This window comes from Centropristis striata, chromosome 14 (genome assembly GCF_030273125.1).
Source record: "Centropristis striata isolate RG_2023a ecotype Rhode Island chromosome 14, C.striata_1.0, whole genome shotgun sequence".
Taxonomy (NCBI): Eukaryota; Metazoa; Chordata; class Actinopteri; order Perciformes; family Serranidae; genus Centropristis; species Centropristis striata.
The window spans coordinates 5,203,428-5,220,768 of NC_081530.1; the positions used below are offsets into that span (position 1 = coordinate 5,203,428).

Genomic DNA, 17,341 nt, shown 5'->3' on the forward strand with positions numbered 1-17,341 from the left:
GGTAGCATGAACACAGAATATCATCACAAGAATTATAGCATATAACAGTATATTTGCAATGTATCCACCTGTACGTGCCATTCAGTATTTTGACTATTGTTGTGTTCCTATATTCCTTTATTAGTGTGATTAGTGTGATGTCATTAGTGTGGACAAATATAATGATAACAACACAAATAGCTCATAAGAGTTTAATTAAAGAGCTGATATCTACCCATTTTCCATGGTTTTCTTGATAATGATTTAAGTTATTATCAAGAAAAAGATGGAAAACGTCCAAATATCAGCTCTTAAATCAAACTTTTATGAGCTCTTTTTGTTGTTATCATTATTTTTGTCTAAACAAACACATAAGAAAACAAGGGTGGTCTAATATTTTTTCCATGACTGTATCTGCAATCTGCAGTTTAGTCTTTCTACACTGAAAAAAGAACCAACTTACTTGAATTGTTTCATTTGGTAACAGCTAAATGAATTACGTTCTTTCAAATTAATTTAATAAATTAGATTAATTTGATATAACTTAATTCATTTAGGTGTTACCAAATGAAACAATTCAATTAAGTTGGTTCAACTATTTTTTTTTTCAGTGTAGGTCTTTCAGTATCCCTGATCATCCAATCTGCCTATAAAAGGCCCAGCGATAGTTGTCATTGTATCCATGGATACTGTGCCTGGAGGAATTGCTAGCAGCTAATGCAACATGACTTTCATGGTGCAGATTGGCCAAGGTGTAAAGAAACACAAGTTAACATAGACTCGCTGACACATTAAAGGTCCCAAATTATGTGGAAAGATAATCGTAATCAGCTCATTTCAAGAGTTGTTTTGGTGCAGTGATACACAACCGACGCTCACATTCATGTAGGACAAACTCTCTCCTAACTGTCATTTTGTGATCATGTTTTTTAAACCGGTTCTTCGACATATTTCTCTCTGCGCTGAGCAGTGGCAGTTGGCAAGGTGTGTGTAAGTACTACTGGGTAGATGCAGAGGTTACAGAGGAGGAAGTGCACATACTCTTTTATATACAGTACAGGCCAAAAGTTTGGACACACACCTTCTCATTCAATGCGTTTTTCTTTATTTTCATGACTATTTACATTGTAGATTCTCTCTGAAGGCATCAAAACTATGAATGAACACATATGGAATTATGTACTTCACAAAAAAAGTGTGAAATAACTGAAAACATGTCTTGTATTTTAGATTCCTCAAAGTAACCACCCTTTGCTTACTAGAATATAAGACATGTTTTCAGTTATTTCACACTTTTTTGTTAAGTACATAATTCCACATGTGTTCATTAATAGTTTTGATGAACTTACAATGTCAATAGTCATGAAAATAAAGGAAATGCATTGAATGAGAAGGTGTGTCCAAACTTTTGGCCTGTACTGTATACCAATGTCCTTTTGGCTCATGTGGGTATACTGTATTTCTATACTTACTTTCTGACTAGGTGCACATTTAAAACTCATGTTGAAACAACTAACCTTTAAAGGTGGAGATTTGTCAGAGTCAAATGAGGCAGAAACAAACATGATACAAAGATATAATACAGTAAGCCAACCAAACAGGGCTATGGTGAATGGTAAAAGGGGGGTATAACTTCCATTAAACGTGTTAATAAGCTAAACACAACTGTTAAAACGATGAATGGTTTCGTTTGTTATTCATCTCGCCACTGATTGTTTATTTGACAGAGACAATATGCACAAAACATATATTGCACCAGAAAAAGCTTATTTGTGTCTGAAGTTTAATCAAACATTTTCTGTGAGAAGTACAACCTGTAATAATAACTTTTCTAATTGTGTTGTTGTTGGTTTTGGTACAGCTCTGGAAAGCAATAGACTGAGTCGGATTTGTGAGCAGGATGAGACAATGGCATTTCTACCAAAATCTGTGTTTCCACCTATTGACATCTACCCAAAGGCTCCAGAAGACGGCCTCTCCAAAGAGTTCCCAGTAGAGGAAAACATACAAGTAATGCTCTTTCTATGTATCTCATTTAAAAAAAGATAGGTTGGCATAGTAGAGGCTGTGACAGTCATGGCCAATCATCATTCAATCAATCAGACTTTGTTTGTATAGCACTTTTCATACACGAAATGTAACACAAAGTGCTTCACATAAAAATAATAATAATAATAATAATAATGATAATAATAATTATAAAAAAAAAAAAAGAAACAAGCATCCCCAACCCTCCACCCGTGACCCTCCATCCTCCCATCCATTTAAAAACAAAGCACAAACTGAGGAAGCTCCATCTCAACGTGGAGCAGTGAGGAAACACTGGACGCAGGTTAGAAATTAATTAGATAAAATAAAGAAAAATCAAGTAAGGTAAGATAAAATAAAAAACAAAAGTAAATAATAATAATAATAATAATAATAATAAAAAGTAAAAAAGCTAGATAAAAAAGATTAAAACAATGAATAAATAATTAAAAAGTAGAGCATGATAATATATATATATATATATATATATATATATATATATATATTTATATATATATATACACATTTATATTTAATACATTTTATCAAATATATGAAGTAAAATGAAATGACGACAGAATCATTTATTACAGTGCATGTTATGAAACAGTCTGACACCTGTCTGATCTGAGCTCCTCTACTTCCCAGCTTGAACTCCCAGTGGAGACAGTAACAGCCCCGACTCCACAGTCCCATGAGTCAGGTCGGGTGGACGAGAACCTGGTTGGTACTAAACTGTTGGTGGAGCCCTGGAACGAGCTGCCAGACATCCCGTTTGCCTCTCCTGGTGGCAGGGGCCGGCAGGGCCCCGGGGTGACCTCCGTGGTGGGTCCTCAGACTCCGACCGACTGGCTGTACGAGGCTGAGAGCACTAAGGCGCTGGTCAGCCCTCCTCCTCCTCCACCCCCCACAGACTCACCGCTGCCAGGTAAACAAGCACAATGCAAACAGAAGGACTACGTCTTTGATACACGTCACTTCAAATATACGGTCATTGCCTTCTGACGACGTATTGATGGGAAATCTGTAGTTGTGCAACACATCATAAGGCTGCTTATCACATCTTATGTTTGTTTATTGCACCCTTCCTTTCTCAAACAGGTGTCTTACATTTACATTTAGTAATTTAGCAGACGCTTTTATCCAAAGCGACTTACAGGAAGAGTAAAAGCAAACAATCAAGGTATAGTGCAAGTCTTTCTTTAAGTGTTGTGTAAGATGAGCAGTAACAGTAAACATGCCAGATGGAGGTGTTCCTCACTAGAGGTGGCCTTTTTTCTCAATTCTTTTTATTTTGTTGTATCTCTGTTCTTTTGTGGGGACCATGTGAATATATATACTTTTTAATATTTTTATTTGTAAATGATGAGAACAAAATCAGTGGTGGAATGTATGTAAGTACATGTTAAATGTTTCATTCTTTGTATTATGTTGTTGTATTACCGTTATATGCTACTTTATGCTACATTTCAGAGGTAGATACTGTAAGTTTTACTCTATTACATGTTTGTCATAGTATGTCATAGTTCATTTTTTAGTTACTTTAGCTTTAATATATAAAGATCCCCTTAACCAATTCAAACAGTAATAATGATCCAACAATCTCATATACAGGTGCATCTCAATAAATTAGAATATTGTAGAAAGTTTATTTATGTCAGTAATTCAATTCACAGAGTGGAAATAACACATTATATAGATCCATTACACAGAATGAAAGATTTCATGTCTTCATTTATTTAATTGGTAAGGCTTTATATTAAGGTCCTTGTAATAACCATTAATTAACAAGTAATAAGAGATACTTCTTGCTTTAGATCCCTTTAGTTGCAAAAAGCATAGTTAACTGTTAACAAGTTATACTTATAGTTAACTTATAATAGATGAGCAATAAAGTATATTTTAATATCAATAAGCAAACAAAAGATTAATAATCCGTGGCAGAGGTTAGGAATCAGGCTTGTAACTGGAGAGTCGCCGGTTCGAATCCCGGTACTGACAGGTCTAGGACTGAAGTGCCCTTGAGCAAGGCACCTAACCCCCCTGCACAGCTCCCCGGGCGCAGTAATGTGCTCCTTGCATGGTGTGTTCACTTGTGTGTAAAAAAGGATGGGTTTAATGCAGAGGTTGAATTTCCCCATTGTGGGATTAACAAAGTAATCTTCTTCTTCTTCTCTATCACCCTTGTTGTCCTTTCAGATGAGGGCTGCAGTCAGCCTCTGGACCCCGGCCCCTGTCGACAGTACGTAGTCAAGTGGTACTACGACCCCGAGGCCAACGCCTGCGCTCAGTTCTGGTTCGGAGGCTGCCAGGTCAATGGAAACAACTTTGAGACAGAAGCCAGCTGCAGGAATTCCTGCGTCTACACGTAACAAACTGTGTTTGGAGAAAAGGATGCGTGCAAAGCTAACATGCTCCATCACTCTCTAAGGAACAGAACAGACTGATGATGCAGGTCAGCAGCTGCTGTGGCCACACTCTGTGGCCTGCTGCAGGTGAAGGTGAGGATGAAGAGCTGACTTGGACCTCCTCACTGTCTCTCAGGCTACATTCACACTGCAGGTGCTCCTGCTCAATTTTGAACTGCCACACACACCAGCTGATCTTTTTGGACGATTATGTATATCTGTTCTGGGATTTTTACACCTAATATAATAACTAAACACTAATACAAGCTGACAGGTGATCAAGTCTAGTTCAACATGTCATCCCTGATGAAAATATTTGGTAACGCTTTATATTAAGGTCCTTGTAATAACCATTAATTAACAAGTAATACGGCCCTTGTAAGTCCTTACAAGATGCTTATTAACATTACTGTGTGTTTATAAGCCAATATAAGTATTAATAATGGCATTATAATACAACTAATAGCAGGCTATAAGAGATGTATAATAAGAACATTAATAAAAGCCTCATGAGTATCTTATAATTCTTCATAATAGCATTACAAACACCCATAACCCACCCATTATGTTTTTACCATGCCTTTATTAATCTTTTGTTTGCTTATTGATATTAAAATATACTTTATTGCTCATCTTTTATAAGTTAACTATGCACTTGTTAACAGTTAACTATGCTTTTTGCAGCTAAAGGGATCTAAAGCAAGAACAATGCCTTATTACTTGTTAGTTAATGGTTATTACAAAGACCTTAATATAAAGCGTTACCAAATATTTTTCTTTACACTTATTTTCTGTTGTTGTCTAGTTGATTTTCAGGCTAACAATGCAGTCATACATACACAGTATACTAATATCCCTGTGTGTCACATGCTCCACTGCCCACATTTCACCTTGGCTTTGTGTTTGTATAACTGCCATCTGACACTGGACTTAAAAAACCAGGGGCATGTATAAGGATAAGGATAACTAATCCTGGGTACCCACTATCACATAGCTGGTTATCATCTGGCTCTGGTAACAACAGCTTTCCAGCTATGAGCATGTCCATTTTAAATCTTTTAGTCTTTTTTTTTTAGTTTATTGACTCACTGATATCAGGATACTTATTTTCTAATGGGTCTCAATTCAACACTAAAACCGTGAAGAACCTCAGTGTTTAAAAAAAAAATGCAGTCACATTGTTGTAATTAGAATCATTTAAGATTTAGACAGACCTTTACAAACAAATCAAATGCAAAAGGAGACTGGTGTCTGTTTAAAATGAGCTTTTGAGAGGTACATCAGCCAAGCCAAAATGATTGTCTACAGCTAACGTGACTCCTTTGATATCCGTAAAAATAGCCTTTCTGTTTTCCTTCTTTGTCTAAGTTCACATACAACCACCATCCCTCAGCACTGTCAGGCTAACATTACCGGTTTTTCTTCTTCCATTGACACACAGATGTCAGCTGTTATTGAATTTCACTGGCTCAGAACATATTTTTTGATGCACACAAAACCTCAGATACATTTTTCAACAGTGTCTCTACAAACAAGACCTAATTTATTCACATTAAGTTGACCGACTGTGTCTTTAAAGACATTTTGTGAAATATGTTAATTTTTTTGGCCCCTGAGAGCTCACAACGCTGCAACTTAAGAAAACACATGCAAATACACAAAACACAAGCAAATTGAGAAAACATCATCAATTTGACAACACAAGCGCAGCATTTAGAAAAGGCGCTGCAAAGACCACAACACAACAGAAGTGTTTACAGAGGACACTTAAAAGTGATGCACACGTCTGGACACGCTTGATATTATCACGTGCTTGTGTTGTCAAATTGATGAAGATGCTTTCTCAATTTGCTTGTGTTTTGTGTATTTGCATGAGTTTTCTTAAGTTGCAGTTGCTGTGAGCTCTCAGGGCCACCGTAATTCTTGCCCGAAGATTGACGAGAAAATCTATACCACTCTCATGTCTGGACGTTAAGTACAAAGCTATAGAGTAGCCATCTTTCCCTCAGTTTCCAGGCTTAATGCTAAGATAAGCTAAGCTAAACTAAGCTAGGGAGCTTTTGGCTATAGCTTCATATTTACAATTCAGATATGAGAGCGGTAGCAGTCTGAGTATCTAACCCTTCGCCAGAAAGCAAATAGGAGCAGTTTCCAAAATGTTTTCCTTTAAATCTAAAGTGTAAAAATATTTACATTTGGAGGCATTTTGAGCAGCAAACAAGGAAAGAGAGTGAGAATACCAAAGCCTCAATAGACACCAGTACAATGAATGCAAAATATTACATCACAATCAACATATTCTGTCTATTCCAAGCAGCTCAGCAGTACTCAGAAACATCTATCTCCACAACTGGAAAGAGCAAAACATCAGAATTGAGGATATTTCGCCTGCAATGTGAATATAGTTTCTGTATGTACTGTAGGTTATGGACACAACAGTGTATAAACCCATTTTTATTTCATTCTCTTGAATTCTAGAATTTGTCTTATGTCTCCTATATTGTTTTTGTGGGTCACTGTTTGTAGGTGTTTCTTTAAGAAGTGTCCGCAGAGCAGCGGTGCCTTCAAGGGCATCTTGAGAACTAAACACAAACTGTTTTTAACTGTTCTTTCACACTATGTTCTAGCTACTTCATTGTTCATTCCTTAAGTTATATTTTTTTAGTCGTCTTAACAAAATATATTAACCTCCATTATGATGAATGTTGTATGGAAAGAAACACTTGACTGCAAAATATATTGTTTTATTGTTTAACATGGTAATAGCGCCAGAAGGAATAGTAAACTTAGAACATGGTAGTTCAATAAAATAAACATTTTTTCATAAATATACATTTGAAAGATTCCCCATTTAAATAACCCTCGGAAAAGTGCAACACAGAAATGACATTTGACATCATCATACACACATATGGTACATTAAGTTGTCAGGCCTGCTGATCTAAAGTCTCTGGCTGTGTCTCATTTCTTATATATAGATTACAATTTGAAAGAGAGGCAGGAATGAAAGACAACAAAAGTCCTGGGACAGAAGCAAACTGTGGATGTTGTTCTACCAGACTTTTCTGCTAAGAATGAAATGAGTGGTTTGATGCCACTTTCATATCTGTAGCGTTGTCCTCAACTAAAAAACAATTCTCAAGTCGACTAACACTCTTCTGTGTGATTTAAACAACAGATGTGTGGTTTCTCCGCAAAATAATTATGCTCTTTGAATCCTAGCTTTTACCAGAGATTTGCCCAGACTGGTCTTGGGAATGAGTCACTCAGTGCAAAAATAGCAGAAAAAATGATAATGGACTAAGAAATGGGCAGCCCTACATATCTGTCTGGTACTTTTACAGCTGCAGCCTGCACACATACAAACATTGAAGTGTAAAAATAAGTTAGTTAAAAGTTACTGCTCATGGCCAGAAAATAGTCCAGGACATAACACCCTGTAACACCAAAACAGATTAAACAAGGCGGTGTAACATGCCAATTACTGAGCTTTAGAGATGCAAGGAGGGCCGCTGTGACTGGCCGTAGCCAGGCTGCCTGCTTCCCGCAGTTTTAAGACACTATGCTCAACTAAGCAAAAAAGCCAACTTGTATTTTTTGGCCTTAAACAGTGATTTAAGTTGGTAAAACTTGGAAATATAAATTACTGACATTTAGGGCAATAATGTAAGTTAGCACAACAAAGGAAGCCAGTTGTCTGCTCAAAAACAAGTTGGTGAGTTGTTGTTACTTATATCTTTAAGTTGGGGTTCACAACAAGGGACAATATAGTTCTGCTAACTCTTATTTCTTTGTTGTGAAACCCGGGAAGGCAGTGAAATTCGGTCATTAGCAAAAGCTAGCGACTAACTGATGCTAGCGGCTAAGAAGAGTCAAATGATAAATGGACTGCGTTTGTAGTACCTATCTAGTCATATTGACCACACAACATTTATGCTCTGGTGGCCACCTACTCGTCACTTAATCAGATCATGGGACAACCATCAGGAACAATTTTTCGCACATTTGACCATAGATTATTATTTAGGTGGCCATATAGAGAAAACTGCTGCTCTGTTGGCAGAAGAACCAGGTATCATAACCTGTTTTCATCCCTTTATCCAACTTTTTCTTCAATTATACATCATTTTTTTTTATGTTAGGCATTTAGATCCTTTGTTTTCTTACATTAACTTCAACACAGAATATGACATACATGACATATACAAATGTGTTCCCCGACAAAGACACACTTCTTGAGCTACAGTACAACTTTTTAGGACTGTCATTGAATACAAAACTAAGCAAGACAGACCCAAGGCACACATATTAAAATTACCTTTCTTTATCTCTTATGATGTGCAAAGTAGCAGCTTGGTAAAACAGACCACCAATTGTCATGAACACAGTTTTCACAGTTTAAAATCAGGCCTTGGCAGGAATACTTAAGCAGGTTGAGGAAATCAACATATTTAAATCCTGAAAAGCCTTAAATCATAAAGTTTTGATGAAGGAGATATTAATATATCATGGTAAGTAAGTTAAGCTTGGCTCTACAACCTGCCAACACCCTCAACCCCTTCTCCAATTACTGTAGAAGCTGCTGTGCACACACCAGCATGTTAAGTGGATCTCGGTGTAGTTTGGTGTGTGGTGTGTCCTTCATCTGGATTAAATCTGTGTTTGTATCCATATGGCCGCAGATGGTGTGTCAGGTAGTCCAAAACATACATCTGGACAGCATGAATGTAGTGAAAGGATACAACCAAATCTGAGCAGCAACCTGGACCCTGGAGAGAAAAAAACAGCAGAGGACACTCAGGCTATGTACTAAAACAGAGAAGCTTGTGACAACTGCTGGATGAGTACACTGAGTATACTTACACACCAGTAATAATACCAGTCGTTTCAACTCTAGTGCTAATGCCAAATTACTCAGGCTATCTCTGACCTCACCACACCCAGCATGAGCAGTCCAGTACAGCTGGTCTGATAAAGCTGGTAACCAAATATCAACTGCAGCCCACAGTTAATATGAATATCCAAAGTATGTGGGTGTTTCTGTGCAGGTGAGCTTGTGCACATGAAAGAAGCAGGTTTGTCACAGCCAATCACATGCAACAAAAAAACAACTCAGAGAAGTACACATTTAACAAAACTGGTGATCCCTACTTGGAAATTTGGTCAGTAAAGCATCTTAAAAGTTAAATATTATGAGATAAAAGAAAGCCAATCGGGGGCTGGTTGCACCAACAGGCCTCACACTGGACTTAAGCCAAGTTTGTCTAAGTTGCCATTGTAAATCCAGCACCATCTACTCTTAAGCCTTGTTCTCACTAAGACCAGTTGCAAAGCTCACACCTAGCCAGGAGCAGGCAAAAAGTCAAAATCTAGGCCGATGACATATAATATTATAACATGCAGGCACTTGGATGGGAGAGTTATTAGAGAAGGAAGCAATCCATTGGAAATAAATGATAAGGAGCTGATTGAGAGGTTTCAGTTATGTACGAGAGATCAGTTTGCCAGTTCAGTGACAGCTTGAACACCAGTTCAGGTTGTCCTTAAACACAGCATATCCGCATTGCAGCTGCTAACTGTTATTATGCAAATGGTGCTTTTTCAAAATACAGTTGAAGATATGATAAACGTCCACCCTCTACTGGGCCGTCCACTTGGCACTGAGCCGCTGCCCAGGGCGATAGGCCTGTGTTTCTTTCAATTAAAGCGAGTCAGCTGTGACAAAGCAACAATTCCAGGATTCCTGAGCAATCATTAATTGCTTCCTTTACTTCTTGCCAAGTTAACGGCTTTTTCTTGTTTGTCATTATTCTTGCAGTCAGTATACATTTGTGCTGGCACTACAGTTCTATTAATTTTCTTATTTTAATGGCAGTGAAGTTGCCTTTTCTTTTTCTTTGATCCTCCATGATTAGAAATGGCTAAAAATATCAAGCCCCGGGCATTAACAACACTGTAGTCTAGCAATACACACTGACGTGGGAATTCATTTGAACATGCATCAATATGAACGAGTGTAGTAAAGACTAGGTTTAGGTCTTTACTAAAGATTGGTCTAGCCATAACAAAGACCGACTTAGCAGTGAGAACCAGGCTTAGCAAAGACAAGTTGGTGCAGAAAAATGTTTAACCCCTTAGCGTTTCTGCAATTTAACCTTAAAACGGTTAAAGAAAACGTTGAAAAAAGTAAATTGAAAGCTGTTCTTGAATAGAGTAAATATGTGGTCACATTTGAAAGGTAACACTCTGGAGTTTATTCTCAAAGAGTCAGAATAACTAAGTGCTGCTGTTATTGAGTGATGGAAGTTGAAACACGGTGAAAAATAGTTTAACCCTGCAACCTCCAGTCATCATTCTGGGCTCTGATGAAAGGTGACAATTTCCTGTTGTGGTTGTATCTTAAAATGTGGTTTTAATCAATAGAATCACAAGAATATTAGCTTTCCAATGATATGTAGCATGAATTTGGCTACAGCTTTTTGCTTAAAACTTTCTAAATTAGCATCTTTTGTGTTGTGTTGCTGTCACAATGTCTACATACCAGGAGAGTCTGGCTCAAACTAAAGGACAGATTATTCACTGAGTGGAGCACATGGAGACCAACAGCCCAGCAAAGAGGAGACACTGCTAGAGGAAGCAGAAGTGAAGCAGGCGAGCCAGGACCCAGACCAGGCAGAGAGCATCACCCTTCTGTACAGCTTTCTTTTCACAAACAGCCACTCTTTCATCAACACGCTGGATGACATGACTGATTACCAACAACATGCATGTTATGCATGGAAAGCTGCCTTATGCTGATATTGCAGACCAGGCTGCATGAAAACATACCTGACTTAGCTTAGCCATGGAGGTAGCAGGCTCCATTATCACGCTGGGCAGACCCCAGCCCTGACTATGCTTTGCATCCGCCTGTGCCTCCTCTCTGCCCGGCTGTTATTGTCTGTGCACGCCGCTGAGCAAGTAATTTACATTTAGCAGACGCTTTTATCCTAGGGTGACCATATTTTGATTTCCAAAAAAGAGGACAATCGGCACGGCCTCGAGACACAAATTCAGACAGGCTTCTCGGAGGTTGATGAACATGCATTATTATGCTTCAATGGTGCAAAATTAACTTCTGTAATAAAATAAAATGAAATCTGTAAAAATTTGTAACAAAATAATAGCTCTCGTAGACTCTTTTCAAATAAATTAATAAATAATATGAAATAATTTCTAAATATGAACTCTTCTGTTAGAAAATCTAGCTTCAACAATATATCTCTTAATAACTGCAATAAGATAAATAATAGAAGAGTCTCACAAAGATACTAACTTAACAAACAAAAAGGATCTATACTTTTCTGCTCTGCTCTCTGTCTCTGTGTGTGTGTGTGTGTGCGGCGCTGACCCGCCCACAAGGCAGCCTCTTGGTAATTACGTCTCGCAAAATTGTGTGCAAAGCGGCGGTCAATTTACGTGCACGTCTACTGGTCCTATGAAAAACAGTGAACACCGGACATTTTCGCGAATTTATAAAACCCGGCCGGACGCCCCGGACAGGACGTAAAAAGTGGACATGTCCGGGCAAAAGAGGAAGATTGGTCACCCTTTTTTATCCAGAGCGACTTACAGGAAGAGTAAAAGCAAACAATCTAGCAATCAATAAGTGCTAGTGACAATTCTTTGAGGAGTAGAATTATCGTCTCCAGATGGAGCAAAACCTCCCGGGACCCATCCATCGAAACAGTCTCAAGAACGCACACTTTGAGTTCATCTACACAAAAGGCACACTGCTTCTTGCATAGAAACTACCCAATATGAATGAATTCCCATGCAAGTATTTGTCCCTTTTATCTTGAGACACTGGGATCTTTTTTAGATTTCCTTAGACCAGTTAAAATTCAGATTATCAACAGGAGTTTGTGTATTGTGTTGCAATTACCTCTATTGGAGGATAGTAGTCGTAAATCAGATACCAAGGCCGTTGTCTTGGTGGCTGTCTGATCAGGTAATGGTCCGGAGGATAAGGATGAAACCTTTGTCTCCCTTTCACATCTCTGGTGTCTGCTGCCTCCACCTTCATCGTCTCCATACATTTGCCCATAGCCATGTCCTCTATAGTTGAGAAGTGGGTGCATTCACCAGTATCAAATCCTTTGACAAATCTTTTCACTGCTTCTTTACTGAGGACATAACCCGCTCCTCCACTCATGTAGCCTTGACGGATGAAGGGTTTAAACCTTCTGCCCAGGTACAACGGCTTCTCCGGATCGAATTTGGACAAGGCGTAGCGTAGATTCTCTACGACCACAAACGTGTCGTCGTCTGCTTTCAGGAACCAGTCGGCCTCGTCCAGGTGGTGCTGGTGGATGTACTGAAAGGCTCGAATGGTCTTCCAGTACAGGTTTTCCCTCCCCTCACTCACGTTCAGCGCCACGGTGGGGAAGTCAGTCTGAACGGAGCTCATGTACAGCACTACGTCACAGTGCTTGGCCCAGGTTTCCCTGATGTGCTTGGTTCGGGATTCCAGATACTTGGGGCCCGTCATGATCCAGCACAAGATCCGTGTTGCGTTCGAGGAATTAGCTTCTGAGCTTGTGTTCTTAACTGGAGGAATTCAACAAAGTATCAGAGAAGTGTCACATGGACATTTTTGACCAGTATGTTAATGATAACTGACAGTTGCGGTTCTAGACCACTTTTACTGTGGGGGCCAAGGAGGGGCCAGTGTTTAATCAGAGGGGCACATTAGCACATGAAAAAATGGCAAAGATGATATTTAAGCATTCAAAATCTTTGAATGTCTTGAAAAAGACACAAAATGACCAAAAAAGACACAAAATGACCAAATAACACACAAAATAACTAAAACAGACACAACAACAGATACAAAATTACCAAAAAAAAGACACAAAAAGACACAAAGACATGTAAAGGCATGAAAAGGATTAAAAAATGGACAAAATAGCCCTATAAGACTCCATAGAGTTAAACTATTATACAATGTTCACATTCTGGGTTTCTTTTGTGTACAATGAGATATTGTTTGAACAAAAAAAAGGTTAGAATTGTTCCATTGTTCATCGTTATAAATTGACCATTTTATTATTAATTTGACACAGGGGCCACAGCAGGGGCCAAAGGCTTCCTCACGGGGGCAGTGGCCCCTGTAGGCCCCTGTGTAGAACCACCACTGATAACTGAATTCATAAGCAGAGTAAGGCTGGTATACCAGTTTCTCTACTGTGATGAAACATCAATATTGAAACTACTGCTAACAGTTTCTTGGGCCATCAATACTGTATTTACCATTGTTTTGGGTGGAACATCTTGCAACAGTTTAATTTTGATAAGCTACAAGAGAGCCCTTTTCTAACAGTCAAACAGAGGTAGATAAACCAAGCGTCTAGCTCTAAAATACATAATATTTATCCATGTTGTTACAGAAGATCATAGACTTGGTTAGTTAATTGTATTAAACTTATTTACTTTTTTTGGAATGACTGCAATGAAGCTGTATAATAGCACTGTGTGCCTGTGTTTGAAAGGTGATAAACCTGCCTGGCCTGTTGATGACAAGGCATGCCGCTTCCTTCTCTTCGCCATAGCTTGGCTGTATAAAAATATGCCAACAAACTCATTTGATTGCGAAAGAGGCATCGGTTTGAGAAAGGTGTGATTCACACACCCACATTCCTTTTGTTTGCTCTGATTAGAATCAGCACTGCCCATTCACTTATGTCCACGTTTCTCGTGTCTTTTTTCACTTCTTAGCTCCTCAGACTAATTATAGAAAGTAGAATTACTAAGGGAAAAATAGCTTCCCAATTTACATATTTTGAGTCTTTAAAATATATTATTCACTAATATATGTTAGGATTCAAATGTTTTATAGCTAATGTCAACCTAATGGTATCTGCATAAAAGTGACTGAAGTGATTTGCAGAATCACATGTGGCATGGCAATGCCAATGAGACAATTACAGTTTATGGAAAGTGGGAGAACAGGTTTTTTTGCACAAGGCCTCCCCATAAACCTTTCCTGGTTTCCTGATTTGGAAAACACTAAGCTAAAAGGTGCAGAACTTGTGGTGGCACTACAGCAACAGCCTGAATGTTAAAACTCTGTTTGAAAAGAAACGCTATATCGCAGCGAATGTGTCTACACTCATCTCATTGGCAAAGCTGTTGTGCGCAATTACGCACGGTCGCATCTGTTTAATCAGAATGAATAAAGAAAAACGAAAAGAGAAACTTTGAGTGGATTCACGAAATTTAATCTCGTATTTACAAGGAAGTTGGGGATGTTAAAAGGTAACAGAGTAACCAAAGTGACTCAGTGGCATTTGAGAATACAAGGAAGGAGATGTCAATTTTAACTGTATAAAAAGTAAAAAGTAAGTAGAAAAATAAAATAAATAATAACTTTTTACAATTTAACATGTGAGATGAAATGTAGAGTATACTCTGTAGAGTACAGAGTATCGCCGGACAGACACATGACAGACGCTCTCGTTCAAACCTACAGGGAATTTAAACTGCGCATCTTTGGACTATAACACGGGGCAAACATGCAAACTCCATACAGAAAAGCCGCAAGCCGGATTCGAACCCACGACCCTCTTGCTGGGAGGCGAAAGTGCTAACGAAGCCAATATAGTCATCGGACAATATAGATGCCACTAATTTAATTAAAAGGAAAACAAAGACAAGACATGATATCTCTTATTGCTGCGCATCATCCATAAAAACATGCAAAACAAAACACAACTGCGTAAAATATGAATTAAACAAATTCCTACCTGAATGTACACGCTGCAGATCGCGTTTGGCGTCATGCTGGACAGTGCTCATTAAAAAAGGGGCTTGTTCTGTTGAAAAGTTCGAGATCAACAGAAAGCGAAGGGAAAGAAACCCCATCACCAGTCCGGTGGTGAAGATTAACTTAGACGTAATGTACCTCATCATTCGGTGCCACCTGACAGAAAAAAAAGTCAGTTAATTTAAACCAATAGAACTGTAAGATGTACAAGAATTACTACGAGTTACAGATTTGCTCTTATTATAAGAATACATCCTTAAACGTTAATTTCGACGTCTGACAGATAAATAACATACTAGAATAAAACATTAAATAGCTGAATATTTAAGCTGTGTGATTGTTTCAATCTGAAATGATTTTACCTCTTCAAGGATGAGCCCTGGGCTTTCTGTCTCCTTCAGAAGAGAGGCGCAGCGGACATCCCCCTCCTCTCATACAGCTGCTTCCACTGAGTCTGATTTAAATCAGGCGGAGCGATAAACACAACCTGACGTCACCCAACCTTAACAGAGGGAAGTCAAAAGGAGGAGGGGGTGGGCCAAGGTAGCACTATAACAGGTGCAACAGGATTAGACGTGGGTGGCCTCTACGTGAGTAAAGACTGTAACTGCACTTACTGTCATAACTTCATTTATTATCCTTAAACGCTAATCCGAACCCAGATGGTGTATCTCCATAAACGCTAAATTTAGACCACAATAAATCGCCTTTTATTTCATAGACACACCTCTTTGGGACACCAAGATGGGAAGACCGAGCCAGACTACCAGAAGTTTACATACACTATATAAAAAGACACATATGCTTTTTTTCTCACTGTCTGACATGAAATCAGACAGAGTATCACTTTTCCTGTTTTAGGTCCGTTAGGATTACCAAAATTATTTCAATTTGATAAATGCCAGAATAATGAGATAAAGATTTTTTTAGACAATTTTTTATGACTTTCTTCAAAGTCAGAAGTTTACATACACTAACATTATTATGCCTTGAAACAATTTGGGAAAGCCCAGATGATGCTGTCGTGTCTTTGGAAGCTTCTGATGTTTATTGACAACATTAGAGTTAATTAGAGACACACCTGTGGATGTATTATAAGCCACACCTGAAACAAACTGCTTCTTTGTGTAACATCATGGGAAAGTCAAAAGAAATCAACCAAGATATCAGGAAGAGAATTGTGGACTAGTGTGGACAAGTCTGGTTCATCCTTGGGTGCAATTTCCAGATGCCTGAAGGTGCCACATTCATCTGTTCAAATAAGTATACCCAAGTATAAACACCATGGGAATGTCCAGCCATCATAGCGCTCAGGAAGGAGACGGGCTCTATGTCCCAGAGATGAACGTGCTTTGGTCCAAAATGTGCATATCAGTTTCAAATATTTTTATTGTGAAGCAGACAGTATATCAAAAATACATCCATCTCTGGTTTGTCCAATGCTTCATAATTTCATTATAAGTAACAAAGATGTCCTACAAATAAGCAATAAATGAAAAACAATAAATGGGAGAAAAATATAAAAAGTATACAGAAATATGTAAACAAATACATATATTAAAATAAATAAATAAATAATAACACCCTCCCTGACCCACCCCGTCCCGCCCACCCAGTACTACTCAATTTGTCCTACATCCTGTTTTAAGAAAGAAATAATTGGTTGCCACATCCTCTTGAAGTCTTCTAACCTACCACTAAGAGAGTAACGAATCCTTTCAAGGTGCAATGTTTCAGTCAGTCAGTAACCAAGCTTTGAAAGTAGGTGTCTCCGTTTTTTTCCAATGGAGGAGAACAAGTTTTTCCCCACAGAGGAGACCATAGGATAGAAGGCGGCGCTGTATATTCTGTAGGTTCCCAGTGCTCCCTGATGCCCCTAGTATGACCAAGAGTGGATCTGGTCGTAATGTAGTCTTAAAGACCTTTGAGAAAAATGAAAACACTGCTGTCCAGAAATTTTCTAACTTGGGGCATAGTGCGTAACTGTGCAGTAGATTTGTCTCTGCTTGGTTACACTTCTCCAAAATGTGCATATCAACCCAAGAACAAAAGCAAAAGACCTTGTGAAGATGCTGGCTGAAGCTGGTAAAAGTGTGTTATTATCCACAGTGAAACGAGTACT

General features: G+C 38.4%; 2 protein-coding genes across 3 annotated transcripts; one reads left to right on the forward strand and one right to left on the reverse strand.

Annotated features, from left to right (window-relative positions):
- The first annotated feature begins 1,640 nt into the window (after window positions 1–1,640).
- Window positions 1,641–4,379, forward strand: LOC131985202 (formin-like protein 1). The gene is made up of 3 exons (XM_059350265.1): window positions 1,641–1,989; window positions 2,656–2,935; window positions 4,207–4,379. Exons 1-3 carry the CDS (start codon window positions 1,660–1,662, stop codon window positions 4,377–4,379), a joined length of 783 nt encoding a protein of 260 aa, XP_059206248.1. The 5' UTR covers window positions 1,641–1,659.
- Window positions 4,380–8,174: 3,795 nt separating this feature from the next.
- On the reverse strand, window positions 8,175–15,664 carry LOC131984298 (glycoprotein-N-acetylgalactosamine 3-beta-galactosyltransferase 1-like). 2 transcript variants are annotated; one of them, XM_059349156.1, is made up of 4 exons: window positions 15,582–15,664; window positions 15,200–15,375; window positions 12,340–13,004; window positions 8,175–9,184 (listed from the first exon to the last, which is right to left on the reverse strand). In XM_059349156.1, exons 2-4 carry the CDS (start codon window positions 15,363–15,365, stop codon window positions 9,017–9,019), a joined length of 999 nt encoding a protein of 332 aa, XP_059205139.1. In that variant the 5' UTR covers window positions 15,366–15,375; window positions 15,582–15,664; the 3' UTR covers window positions 8,175–9,016. The 2 variants fall into 2 exon arrangements, with proteins under 2 accessions (XP_059205139.1, XP_059205141.1); XM_059349158.1 differs by lacking the exon at window positions 15,582–15,664 and having other exon boundaries at window positions 8,175–8,838; window positions 9,158–9,184; window positions 15,200–15,436.
- Between the last annotated feature and the right edge of the window lie 1,677 nt (window positions 15,665–17,341).

Coding starts and splice junctions, on each gene's coding strand:
- LOC131985202 (XM_059350265.1), top strand. CDS start 1,660: ATGGTTTCGTTTGTTATTCATCTCGCCACTGATTGTTTATTTGACAGA. Junction 1,990..2,655: donor CAGTAGAGGAAAACATACAA/GTAATGCTCTTT, acceptor TCTACTTCCCAG/CTTGAACTCCCAGTGGAGAC. Junction 2,936..4,206: donor CACAGACTCACCGCTGCCAG/GTAAACAAGCAC, acceptor TTGTCCTTTCAG/ATGAGGGCTGCAGTCAGCCT.
- LOC131984298 (XM_059349156.1), bottom strand. CDS start 15,365: ATGATGAGGTACATTACGTCTAAGTTAATCTTCACCACCGGACTGGTG. Junction 13,005..15,199: donor TCTGCAGCGTGTACATTCAG/GTAGGAATTTGT, acceptor GAATTCCTCCAG/TTAAGAACACAAGCTCAGAA. Junction 9,185..12,339: donor ACTACTATCCTCCAATAGAG/GTAATTGCAACA, acceptor TTTTCTCTCCAG/GGTCCAGGTTGCTGCTCAGA.